At 51.2% G+C, this 13,314-nt stretch overlaps 1 protein-coding gene across 1 annotated transcript; it reads right to left on the bottom strand.

Annotated features, from left to right (window-relative positions):
- Positions 1-5,950: 5,950 nt before the first annotated feature.
- On the bottom strand, positions 5,951-12,212 carry LOC140402918 (phospholipase A and acyltransferase 2-like). The gene is made up of 4 exons (XM_072490557.1): positions 12,021-12,212; positions 10,577-10,679; positions 7,651-7,898; positions 5,951-6,241 (listed from the first exon to the last, which is right to left on the bottom strand). Exons 1-4 carry the CDS (start codon positions 12,195-12,197, stop codon positions 6,176-6,178), a joined length of 594 nt encoding a protein of 197 aa, XP_072346658.1. The 5' UTR covers positions 12,198-12,212; the 3' UTR covers positions 5,951-6,175.
- Positions 12,213-13,314: the final 1,102 nt, after the last annotated feature.

Below are 13,314 nucleotides of genomic sequence, written 5' to 3'. Positions count from 1 at the left end.
CATTGATAAAAATGACAAACAGCAACGGCCCCAGAACAGATCCTTGTGGTACTCCAATTGTGACTGTACTCCATTCTGAACATTTCCCATCAACCACCACCCTCTGTCTTCTTTCAGCTAGCCAATTTCTGATCCACATCTCTAAATCACCCTCAATCCCAGCCTCCGTATTTTCTGCAATAGTCTACCATGGGGAACCTTATCAAACGCTTTGCTGAAATCCATATACACCACATCAACTGCTCTACCCTCATCTACCTGTTCAGTCACCTTCTCAAAGAACTCAATAAGGTTTGTGAGGCATGACCTACCCTTCACAAAGCCATGCTGACTATCCCTGATCATATTATTCCTATCTAGATGATTATAAATCTTGTCTCTTATAATCCCCTCCAAGACTTTACCCACTACAGACGTGAGGCTCACCGGTCTATAGTTGCCGGGGTTGTCTCTGCTCCCCTTTTTGAACAAAGGGACCACATTTGCTGTCCTCCAGTCCTCTGGCACTATTCCTGTAGCCAATGATGACATAAAAATCAAAGCCAAAGGTCCAGCAATCTCTTCCCTGGCCTCCCATAGAATCCTAGGATAAATCCCATCAGGTCCCGGGGACTTATCTATTTTCAGCCTGTCCAGAATTGCCAACACCTCTTCCCTACGTACCTCAATGCCATCTATTCTATTAGCCTGGGGCTCAGCATTCTCCTCCACAACATTATCTTTTTCCTGAGTGAATACTGACGAAAAATATTCATTTAGTATCTCGCCTATCTCTTCAGACTCCACACACAATTTCCCATCCCTGTCCTTGACTGGTCCTACTCTTTCCCTAGTCATTCGCTTATTCCTGACATACCTATAGAAAGCTTTTGGGTTTTCCTTGATCCTTCCTGCCAAATACTTCTCATGTCCCCTCCTTGCTCGTCTTAGCTCTCTCTTTAGATCCTTCCTCGCTACCTTGTAACTATCCATCGCCCAAACCGAAACTTCACACCTCATCTTCACATAGGCCTTCTTCTTCCTCTTAACAAGAGATTCCACTTCCTTGGTAAACCACGGCTCCCTCGCTCGACGCCTTCCTCCCTGTCTGACCGGTACATACTTATCAAGAACACGCAGTAGCTGATCCTTGAACAAGCCCCACTTATCCAGTGTGCCCAACACTTGCAGCCTACTTCTCCACCTTATCCCCCCCAAGTCACGTCTAATGGCATCATAATTGCCCTTCCCCCAGCTATAACTCTTGCCCTGCGGTGTATACTTACAAGATGTTGATTTGCGGTGTACAAGATGTTGATTTGCCCTCAAACATCCGCCCCCAATCTATGTTCTTCAGTTCCCGCCTAATATTGTTATAATTAGCCTTCCCCCAATTTAGCACATTCATCCTAGGACCACTCTTATCCTTGTCCACCAGTACTTTAAAACTTACTGAATTGTGGTCACTGTTCCCGAAATGCTCCCCTACTGAAACATCTACCACCTGGCCGGGCTCATTCCCCAATACCAGGTCCAGTACCGCCCCTTCCCTAGTTGGACTGTCTACATATTGTTTTAAGAAGCCCTCCTGGATGCTCCTTACAAACTCTGCCCCGTCTAAGCCCCTGGCACTAAGTGAGTCCCAGTCAATATTGGGGAAGTTGAAGTCTCCCACCACCACAACCCTGTTGTTTTTACTCTTTTCCAAAATCTGTCCACCTATCTGCTCATCTATCTCCCGCTGGCTGTTGGGAGGCCTGTAGTAAACCCCCAACATTGTGACTGCACCCTTCTTATTCCTGATCTCTACCCATATAGCCTCACTGCCCTCTGAGGTGTCCTCCCGCAGTACAGCTGTGATATTCTCCCGAACCAGTAGCGCAACTCCGCCACCCCTTTTACATCCCCCTCTATCCCGCCTGAAACATCTAAATCCTGGAACGTTTAGCGGCCAATCCTGCCCTTCCCTCAACCAGGTCTCTGTAATGGCAACAACATCATAGTTCCAAGTACTAATCCAAGCTCTAAGTTCATCAGCCTTACCCGTAATACTTCTTGCATTAAAACATATGCACTTCAGGCCACCAGACCCGCTGTGTTCAGCAACTTCTCCCTGTCTGCTCTTCCTCAGAGCCATACTGTCCCTATTCCCTAGTTCTCCCTCAATGCTCTCACCTTCTGACCTATTGCTCCCGTGCCCACCCCCCTGCCATACTAGTTTAAACCCTTCCGTGTGACACTAGCAAACCTCGCGGCCAGGATATTTATGCCTCTCCAGTTTAGATGCAACCCGTCCTTATATAGGTCACACCTGCCCCGGAAGAGCTCCCAGTGGTCCAGATAACGGAAACCCTCCCTCCTACACCAGCTGTTTAGCCACGTGTTTATCTGCTCTATCTTCCTATTTCTAGCCTCACTGGCACGTGGCACAGGGAGTAATCCCGAGATTACAACCCTAGAGGTCCTGTCTTTTAACTTTCTGCCTAGCTCCCTGAACTCCTGCTGCAGGACCTCATGCCCCTTCCTGCCTATGTCGTTAGTACCAATATGTACAACAACCTCTGCCTGTTTGCCCTCCCCCTTCAGGATGCCCTCTACCTGTTCAGAGACATCCTGGACCCAGGCACCAGGGAGGCAACATACCATCCTGGAGTCTCTTTCACATCCACAGAAGCACCTATCTGTGCCCCTGACTATAGAGTCCCCTATTACTATTGCTCTTCTGCACTTTGACCCTCCCTTCTGAACATCAGAGCCAGCAGTGCTGCCACTGCTCTGGCTGCTGCTGTTTTCCCCTGATAGGCTATCCCCCCCGACAGTATCCAAAGGGGTATACCTGTTCGAGAGGGGGACAACCACAGGGGATTCCTGCACTGACTGCCTGCCCTTTCTGGTGGTCACCCATTTCTCTGCCTGCACCTTGGGTGTGACCACATTTATAGAACTGCGATCTATGACGCTTTCCGTCACCTGCATGCTCCTAAGTGCATCCAATTGCTGCTCCAACCGAACCATGCGGTCTGTGAGGAGCTCCAGTTGGGTGCACTTTCTGCAGATCAAGCCATCCGGGACGCTGGAAGCCTCCCGGACCTGCCACATCTCACAGTCAGAGCACAGCACCCCTCTAACTGACATTGCGTCAATTAATTAAAATTAAAATTAAAATTTGTCTTTTTAAAAAAATATTTTTTTTAAAATTTCAAAGTTACTGTTAACTATCTGTTTCCTAGCACTAATAGAAATGCGATAGCTAAATATAGTACTCTCCGATCTCTGGCTTAGATACCCCTCTAAATTATAATAAAGTAAGTATGTTTAATTAGTTACCAATGCTTAATTTTTTTAAATTTAGGGTAGAATCCCAACCAGCCACTCTGGCCACAGCTTTTCTGTGATGTCACTTCAGTTTCCCACCGACACACCCAATTTGAAAAAGGTATAAAAGTAAAAATGAGTAAAAATCACTTACTTACCTTCTTACCCTCTGAGTGTCTTAGATGTTCTCAGGTTCTCTCCCTGACAGAGACTGCTCCTCCTCCCCTATGTTCTATGTAACCCTGTGCTGTACCTGTCTTAGGAGTGTTTGATGGGGACAGTGTAGAGTGAGCTTTACTCTATCAAACCCCATGCTGTACCTGTCCTGGGAGTGTTTGATGGGCACCGTGTAGAGGGAGCTTTATTATGTCTCAAACCCCGTGCTGTACCTGTCCTGGGAGTGTTTGATGGGGACAGTGTACAGGGAGATTTACTCTGTATCTAACCCCGTGCTGTACCTGTCCTGGGAGTGTTTGATGGGGACAGTGTCGAGGGAGCTTTACTCTCTATCTAACCCTGTGCTCTACCTGTCCTAGGAGAGTTTGATGATGACAGTGTAGAGGGAGCTTTACTCCATATCTAACCCCGTGCGCTAACTGTCCTGGTAGTCTTTGATCGGTACAGTGCAGAGGGAGCTTTACTCTGTGTCTAACCCCGTGCTGTACCTGTCCTGGGAGAGTTTAATCATGACAGTGGAGAGGGAGCTTTACTCTGTATGTAACCCTGTGCTGCACCTGTCCTGGGATTGTTTGATGGGGACAGTGTCGAGGGAGCCTTACTCTGTGTCAAACCCTGTGCTGTACCTGCCCTGGGAGTGTTTGATGGGGACAGTGCAGAAGGAGCTTTACTCTGTATCTAACCCCGTGCTGTACCTGTCCTGGGAGTGTTTGATGGGGACAGTTTAGAGGGAGCTTTACTCTGTATCTAACCCCGTGCGGTGCCTGTCCTGCGAGTATTTGATGGGGACAGTGTAGAGGGAGCTTTACTCTGTATCTAACCCCGTGCGGTGCCTGTCCTGGGAGTGTTTGATGGGGACAGTGTAGAGGGAGCTTTACTCTGTATCTAACCCCGTGCGGTGCCTGTCCTGGGAGTGTTTGATGGGGACAGTGTAGAGGGAGCTTTATTCTGTATCTAACCCTGTGCTGTACCTTTCCTGGGAATGTTTGATGGGGACAGTGTAGAGGGAGCTTTACTCTGTATCTAACCCCGTGCGGTGCCTGTCCTGGGAGTGTTTGATGGGGGCAGTGTAGAGGGAGCTTTACTCTGTATCTAACCCCGTGCTGTACCAGTCCTGGGAGTGTTTGATGGGGACAGTGTAGAGGGAGCTTTACTCTGTATCTAACCCCGTGCTGTACCTGTCCTGGGAGTGTTTGATGGGGACAGTGTAGAGGGAGCTTTACTCTGTATCTAACCCCGTGCTGTACCTGTCCTGTGAGTGTTTGATGGGGACAGTGTAGAGGGAGCTGTACTTTGTATCTAACCCCGTGCTGTACCTGTCCTGGGAGTGTTTGATGGGACAGTGTAGAGGGAGCTTTACTCTGTATCTAATCCCGTGCTGTACCTGTCCTTGGAGTGTTTGATGGGCACAGTGTTGAGGGAGCTTTACTCAGTATCGAACCCCCTGCTGTACCTGTCCTGGGAGTGTTTGATGACGACAGTGGAGAGGGAGCATTACTCTGTATCTAACTCTTTGATGTACCTGTCCTGGGAGTGTTTGATGGGGTCAGTGCATAAGGAGCTTTTCTCTGTATCCAACCCCGTGCTGTACCTGTCCTGGGAGTGTTTGATGGGGACAGTTTAGAGGGAGCTTTACTCTATATCAAACCCCGCGCGGTGCCTGTCCTGGGAGTGTTTGATTAGCACAGTTGGAGAGGGAGCTTGACTCTGTATCTAACCCTGTGCTGTACCTGTCCTGGGAGTGTTTGATGGGGACAGTGTGGAGGGAGCTTTACTCTGGATCTAACCCCGTGCTGTACCTGCCCTGGGAGTGTTTGATGGGGACAGTGCAGAGGGAGCTTTACTCTGTATCTAACCCCGTGCTGTACCTGTCCTGGGAGTGTTTGATGGGGACAGTTTCGAGGGAGCTTTACTCTGTATCTAACCCCGTGCGGTGCCTGTCCTGGGAGTGTTTGATGGGGACAGTGTAGAGGGAGCTTTACTCTGTATCTAACCCTGTGCTGTACCTGTCCTGGGAATGTTTGATGGGGACAGTGTAGAGGGATCTTTATTCTGTATCTCACCCCGTGCGGTGCCTGTCCTGGGAGTGTTTGATGGGGACAGTGTAGAGGTAGCTTTACTCTGTATCTAACTCTGTGCTGTACCTGTCCTGGGAGTGTTTGATGGGGACAGTGTGGAGGGAGCTTTACTCTGGATCTAACCCCGTGCTGTACCTGTCCTGGGAGTGTTTGATGGCGACAGTGTAGAGGGAGCTTTACTCTGTATCTAACCCCGTGCTGTCCCTGTCCTGGGAGTGTTTGATGGGGACAGTGCAGAGGGAGCATTACTCGGTATCTAACCCCGTGCTGTACCTGTCCTGGGAGTGTTTGATGGGGACAGTGTAGAGGGAGCTTTACTCTGTATCTAACCCCGTGCTGTACCTGTCCTGGGAGTGTTTGATGACGACAGTGTAGTGGGAGTTCACAGACCAGGCCCACACTTAATCTGAAATTGCTTTATTGCGATTTGAAGAAAAGTTGCGACAGTTTTAAAGAAAGCCAAGCTGACAGTGCAGTGTCATAAATCGCAGGTGGGGTGGCGGACGCAGTGAAGAATTAATGTCCCCCCCCCCCCCCCATTGCTGCTCAGGAAACAAGCTTTTTAAACGCCGTGCCCTTCGATTTTATAAACTCATTTCATGACTCAACGGTCGCCTCTGGCACCTTCAGAAATTTTGGTTCTCTTTCAAGTACTCATTGATGTTCTCCGTCACACGTTCAAAGTTTTCCACCTGCAAGAGAGACGGAGCACGGGTTCAATTTGAAGGCCTGGCTTCCCCGCACACGGAGATCTCCATGTCTCCTCGCAGTTTCTCCTTGCCAAGGGTGTCGTGAGACCGACAGCAGAGGCTCCCGGAGATCGACAGTGCAGGTGGAGTCCATTCGACCCAACGGCACGGGAAGGAATTCAACAATCCTTAAACGAGGCTGTTCAGCCCCTCCACGGCCTATCCCACTGTTCAATCGTAGCCTGATCTACATGTTCACACCCGTCCACCCACCTTAGTGCCGTAGCCCTTAATACCTCACCCCCACCCAACACCTAAATCTGTTCAATATCCTTCCTGTATTAGGGTGACCAGAACTGAACACAATATTCCAGGGATGTACTTCCAAGGCGGTTTAAGGCTCTGGTCAGACCCCATTTGGAGTATTGTGAGCGGTTTTGGGCCCCGTATCTAAGGAAGGATGTGCTGGCCTTGGAAATGGTCCAGAGGAGGTTCACAAGAACGATCGCGGGAATGAAGAGCTTGTCGTGTGAGGAACGGTTGAGGACTCTGGGTCTGTACTCGTTGGAGTTTAGAAGGATGAGGGGGGATCTTATTGAAACTTACAGGATACTTGCGAGGCCTGGGTAGCGTGGACGTGGAGAGGATGTTTCCACTTGTAGGAAAAACTAGAACCAGAGGACACCATCTCAGACTAAAGGGACGATCGTTCAAAACAGAGATGAGGAGGAATTTCTTCAGCCAGAGGGTGGTGAATCTGTGGAACTCTTTGCCGCAGAAGGCTGTGGAGGCCAAATCACTGAGTGTCTTTAAGACAGAGATAGGTTCTTAATGAATAAGGGGATCAAGGTTTCTGGGGAGAAGGCAGGACAATGGGGTTGAGAAAAATAGGAAATGAAATGAAAATCGCTTATTGTCACAAGTAGGCTTCAAATGAAGTTACTGTGAAAAGCCCTTAGTCGCCACACTCCGGCACCTGTTTGTGGAGGTTGTTACAGGAATCGAACCCTGCTGCTGGCCTGCCTTGGTCTGCTTTCAAAGCCAGTGATTTAGCCCAGTGCTGAACCAGCCCCTGGTTGGTATCAGCCATGATTGAATGGTGGAGCAGACTCGATGGGCAGAATGCCCTAATTCTGCGTCCATGCCTTATGGTCTTAAGTGTGGTCTTACTAATGCCTTGTGCAACTTTAACAAGACGTACCAACTCCTGTATCCAATATTCTGACCAATAAAACCTCGCATGCTGAATGCCTTCTTCATCAACCTGTCCACCTGCGACTCCACCTTCAAGGAGCTATGGACCTGTACCCCGAGATCTCTCTGTTCTGTCAGACTCCCCCCAACTCCCTACCATGAACTGAGTAGGTCGTGCCCCGATTTGACCGACCAAAATGCAAATGGATTGCACTTACTTGAGTCGACCTGCGTTCGCCCACGACAGATGTGACAAAGTGCTCGCAGTTGTCTTCAAAGAGATTGTAAGTGGTTGATCCAATCTGCTTCCTTGCTTCAGTGACTGCTTTGATGTTTTCTCCGCTTGGCAAAGTACTCTTGTGCACTTTTACTTTTTGCCCTTTGGAGAAGATTTCGTAGGTGTCCTCCTTCACCATACCGGGCACCGTTTTACCTGTGGCTATTTTCGACGATGTCTCCTGGTTGGCTGAGAAACGATAAGAATTAGAATAATAATAATCGTTTATTGTCACAAGTAGGCTTCAATGAAATTACTGACATTTACCTGTGACGTTTACGTTAATGATGGAAAGGGATAAGTATACACCGCAGGGCAAGAGTTATAGCTGGGGGAAGGGCAATTATGATGCCATTAGACGTGACTTGGGGGGGATAAGATGGAGAGGTAGGCTGCAAGTGTTGGGCACACTGGATAAGTGGGGCTTGTTCAAGGATCAGCTACTGCGTGTTCTTGATAAGTATGTACCGGTCAGGCAGGGAGGAAGGCGTCGAGCGAGGGAACCGTGGTTTACCAAGGAAGTGGAATCTCTTGTTAAGAGGAAGAAGGAGGCCTATGTGAAGATGAGGTGTGAAGTTTCGGTCGGGGCGATGGATAGTTACAAGGTAGCGAGGAAGGATCTAAAGAGAGAGCTAAGACGAGCAAGGAGGGGACATGAGAAGTATTTGGCAGGAAGGATCAAGGAAAACCCAAAAGCTTTCTATAGGTATGTCAGGAATAAGCGAATGACTAGGGAAAGAGTAGGACCAGTCAAGGACAGGGATGGGAAATTGTGTGTGGAGTCTGAAGAGATAGGCGAGATACTAAATGAATATTTTTCGTCAGTATTCACTCAGGAAAAAGATAATGTTGTGGAGGAGAATGCTGAGCCGCAGGCTAATAGAATAGATGGCATTGAGGTACGTAGGGAAGAGGTGTTGGCAATTCTGGACAGGCTGAAAATAGATAAGTCCCCGGGACCTGATGGGATTTATCCTAGGATTCTATGGGAGGCCAGGGAAGAGATTGCTGGACCTTTGGCTTTGATTTTTATGTCATCATTGGCTACAGGAATAGTGCCAGAGGACTGGAGGACAGCAAATGTGGTCCCTTTGTTCAAAAAGGGGAGCAGAGACAACCCCGGCAACTATAGACCGGTGAGCCTCACATCTGTAGTGGGTAAAGTCTTGGAGGGGATTATAAGAGACAAGATTTATAATCATCTAGATAGGAATAATATGATCAGGGATAGTCAGCATGGCTTTGTGAAGGGTAGGTCATGCCTCACAAACCTTATTGAGTTCTTTGAGAAGGTGACTGAACAGGTAGACGAGGGTAGAGCAGTTGATGTGGTGTATATGGATTTCAGCAAAGCGTTTGATAAGGTTCCCCACGGTAGGCTATTGCAAAAAATACGGAGGCTGGGGATTGAGGGTGATTTAGAGATGTGGATCAGAAATTGGCTAGCTGAAAGAAGACAGAGGGTGGTGGTTAATGGGAAATGTTCAGAATGGAGTACAGTCACAAGTGGAGTACCACAAGAATCTGTTCTGGGGCCGTTGCTGTTTGTCATTTTTATCAATGACCTAGAGGAAGGCGCAGAAGGGTGGGTGAGTAAATTTGCAGACGATACTAAAGTCGGTGGTGTTGTCGATAGTGTGGAAGGATGTAGCAGGTTACAGAGGGATATAGATAAGCTGCAGAGCTGGGCTGAGAGGTGGCAAATGGAGTTTAATGTAGAGAAATGTGAGGTGATTCACTTTGGAAGGAATAACAGGAATGCGGAATATTTGGCTAATGGTAAAGTTCTTGAAAGTGTGGATGAGCAGAGGGATCTAGGTGTCCATGTACATAGATCCCTGAAAGTTGCCACCCAGGTTGATAGGGTTGTGAAGAAGGCCTATGGAGTGTTGGCCTTTATTGGTAGAGGGATTGAGTTCCGGAGTCGGGAGGTCATGTTGCAGCTGTACAGAACTCTGGTACGGCCGCATTTGGAGTATTGCGTACAGTTCTGGTCACCGCATTATAGGAAGGACGTGGAGGCTTTGGAGCGGGTGCAGAGGAGATTTACCAGGATGTTGCCTGGCATGGAGGGAAAATCTTATGAGGAAAGGCTGATGGACTTGAGGTTGTTTTCGTTGGAGAGAAGAAGGTTAAGAGGAGACTTAATAGAGGCATACAAAATGATCAGGGGGTTGTATAGGGTGGACAGTGAGAGCCTTCTCCCACGGATGGAAATGGCTGGCACGAGGGGACATGACTTTAAACTGAGGGGTAATAGATATAGGACAGAGGTCAGAGGTAGGTTCTTTACGCAAAGAGTAGTGAGGCCGTGGAATGCCCTACCTGCTACAGTAGTGAACTCGCCAACATTGAGGGCATTTAAAAGTTTATTGGATAAACATATGGATGATAATGGCATAGCGTAGGTTAGATGGCTTTTGTTTTGGTGCAACATCGTGGGCCGAAGGGCCTGTACTGCGCTGTATTGTTCTATGTTCTAAACAATGTCCGGAGCAAAATACCCGTGGCCACCTCCATTTTGAATAAGCCTGCCCAGAGCGCGCACGTGCTCAGAATCCCCGACAAATGCCAGTGAAGCAGCGACACAAGAGAAAGACTTAGAAGAACACTCTGTATGTACTCAAAATGGTGCCCTGCAACAACTTCCTTTGTAAACATGTCACGCTGCAATTACAGCCACTCTCCAACAGTGGGGCTGTAACGCCTTGCATGCTTTTTTGTCCCCCTCTGCTTCTGTCTTATGGTGAAGCTCGCGCACTCTCTCAACCGAATTAGGAACTGCTGTCAGTTCAGCTCTTCAATGATTAGATTTTCATCTTGCCCCACCGAAGATGGCGGTGGTAGAGGCTGAAATTCCAACTCACCTGGACCCTTGTGGATCACGCTTCCTCCTGTGTACAGGCCCCAGTGACTTATCAAGCCATCGGATCGTTCCAGCTTATCCCCTGGCTCGGCGACCGGAACCTTCTGGAAAACAAAAACGGTTTGCTGGGTTAGAGATTGGCCTCTTAGTGAGGGAGCGCCGCACTGTCGGAGGGTCAGTGCTGAGGGAGCGTCGGACAGTCGGAGGGTCAGTGCTGAGGGAGCGCCGCACTGTCGGAGGGTCAGTACTGAGGGAGCCGCACTGTCGGAGGGTCAGTGCTGAGGGAGCGCCGCACTGTCGGAGGGTCAGTACTGAGTGAGTGCCGCACTGTCGGAGGGTCAGTACTGAGGGAGCCGCACTGTCGGAGGGTCAGTACTGAGGGAGTGCCGCACTGTCGGAGGGTCAGTACTGAGGGAGCCGCACTGTCGGAGGGTCAGTACTGAGGGAGTGCCGCACTGTCGGAGGGTCAGTACTGAGGGAGCCGCACTGTCGGAGGGTCAGTACTGAGGGAGCGCCGCACTGTCAGAGGGTCAGTGCTGAGGGAGGTCCGCACTGTCGGAGGGTCAGTACTGAGGGAGCACCGCACTGTTGAAGGGTCAGTATTGAGGGAGCGCCGCACTGTGGGAGGGTCAGTACTGAGGGAGCGTCGGTCTGTCGGGGGGTCAGTACCGAGGGAGCGCCGCACTGTGGGAGGGTCAGTACTGAGGGAGCGCCGCACTGTGGGAGGGTCAGTACTGAGGGAGCGCCGCACTGTCAGAGGGTCAGTGCTCAGGGAGGTCCGCACTGTCGGAGGGTCAGTACTGAGGGAGCAGCGCACTGTGGGAGGGTCAGTACTGAGGGAGTGCCGCACTGTCGGAGGGTCAGTACTGAGGGAGCAGCGCACTGTGGGAGGGTCAGTACTGAGGGAGCACCGCAATGTCGGAGGGTCAGTACTGAGGGAGCGCCGCACAGTCGGGTCAGTCCTGAGGGAGCGCCGCACGGTCGGAGGGTCAGTACTGAGGGAGCGCCGCACAGTCGGGTCAGTCCTGAGGGAGCGCCGCACGGTCGGAGGGTCAGTACTGAGGGAGCGCCGCACTGTCGGAGGGTCAGTACTGAGGGAGCACCGCAATGTCGGAGGGTCAGTACTGAGGGAGCGCCGCACAGTCGGGTCAGTCCTGAGGGAGCGCCGCACGGTCGGAGGGTCAGTACTGAGGGAGCGCCGCACTGTCGGAGGATCACTCCAGCTCTAGATCAACTAGGAAGTACATTGGCACAACCTGAGGATGAAAAGGGGGCGATGGAAATGCAGCAGCTTTGTGCAAGAGACAAGCTATTGAACTACATTAGCCAGCATGTTAGATGTCTATATCAGGGAATGCAGAGAACACACATATACAGCAAATGTACAATGCACGCGACACACCTGGACACCCCAGCACTTGGGTCGGGAGTAGCTGCAAACTTACCCCCTGGTTAGCCATCTGTCTATCGGTGTTTACGCACAAGTCCGAGTGTAAAGATTCTGACTGCTGAAGTAGCATTTCAACTGTCAGTTTCCTGCTGCACGTCCAGGGGTTGGGGCTTGCTGAGAGGAAGTGTTTCAGCTGAAAAAGGGTGCAGCCGCTTCGAGAATGTTCCTCCATTTCAAAAGTCTGAATCCGCTCCAGGCTGTCGGGATCACCACGTTGTCCGTAGAGCCGTGAGGATCAGAACGCGGACTTTTGTGAGCGGCGAGAGACAGTGCGACGGCAGTCTGTTTACAATGGGAACTCCCACTGTACTGACCCTCCGACAGTGCGGCGCTCCCTCAGTACTGACCCTCCGACAGTGCGGCACTCCCTCAGTACTGACCCTCCGACAGTGCGGCGCTCCCTCAGTACTGACCCTCCCACAGTGCGGCACTCCCTCAGTACTGACCCTCCGACAGTGCGGCGCTCCCTCAGTACTGACCCTCCGACAGTGCGGCGCTCCCTCAGTACTGACCCTCCCACAGTGCAGCACTCCCTCAGTACTGACCCTCCGACAGTGCGGCACTCCCTCCGTACTGACCCTCCAACAGTGCGGCACTCCCTCAGTACTGACCCTCCGACAGTGCGGTGCTCCCTCCGTACTGACCCTCCGACAGTGCGGCACTCCCTCAGTACTGACCCTCCGACCGTGCGGCGCTCCCTCAGTACTGACCCTCCGACAGTGCGGCGCTCCCTCCGTACTGACCCTCCGACAGTGCGGCACTCCCTCAGCACTGACCCTCTTATCAGTGCGGTTCTCCCTCAGTACTGACCCTCCGACAGTGCGACACTCCCTCAGTACTGACCCTCCGACAGTGCGGCGCTCCCTCAGTACTGACCCTCCCACAGTGCGGCGCTCCCTCAGTACTGAACCTCCGACAGTGCGACACTCCCTCAGTACTGACCCTCCGACAGTGCGGCGCTCCCTCAGTACTGACCCTCCCACAGTGCGGCGCTCCCTCAGTACTGACCCTCCCACAGTGCGGCGCTCCCTCAGTACTGACCCTCCGACAGTCCGGCGCTCCCTCAGCTCTGACCCTCCCACAGTGCGGCGCTCCCTCAGCACTGACCTTCCCACAGTGCGCTGACCCTCCCACAGTGCGGCGCTCCCTCAGCACTGACCCACAGTGCGGCGCTTCCTCAGCACTGACCCTCCCACAGTGCGGCACTCCCTCAGCACTGACCCTCCGACAGTGCGGCACTCTCTCAGTACTGACCCTCCCACAGTGCGGCACTCCCTCAGTACTGACCC

This window comes from Scyliorhinus torazame, chromosome 26 (assembly GCF_047496885.1).
Source record: "Scyliorhinus torazame isolate Kashiwa2021f chromosome 26, sScyTor2.1, whole genome shotgun sequence".
Taxonomy (NCBI): Eukaryota; Metazoa; Chordata; class Chondrichthyes; order Carcharhiniformes; family Scyliorhinidae; genus Scyliorhinus; species Scyliorhinus torazame.
This window is presented reverse-complemented; position numbering and strand designations above follow the sequence as displayed.

Excerpts from the sequence above, each read along its gene's own strand:
- LOC140402918 (XM_072490557.1), bottom strand. The coding sequence starts at position 12,197 with ATGGAGGAACATTCTCGAAGCGGCTGCACCCTTTTTCAGCTGAAACAC. Across the intron at positions 10,680-12,020 it reads GACAGATGGCTAACCAGGGG|AAGGTTCCGGTCGCCGAGCC; the intron begins GTAAGTTTGCAG and ends TTTGTTTTCCAG. Across the intron at positions 7,899-10,576 it reads CGTGATCCACAAGGGTCCAG|CCAACCAGGAGACATCGTCG; the intron begins GTGAGTTGGAAT and ends ATCGTTTCTCAG.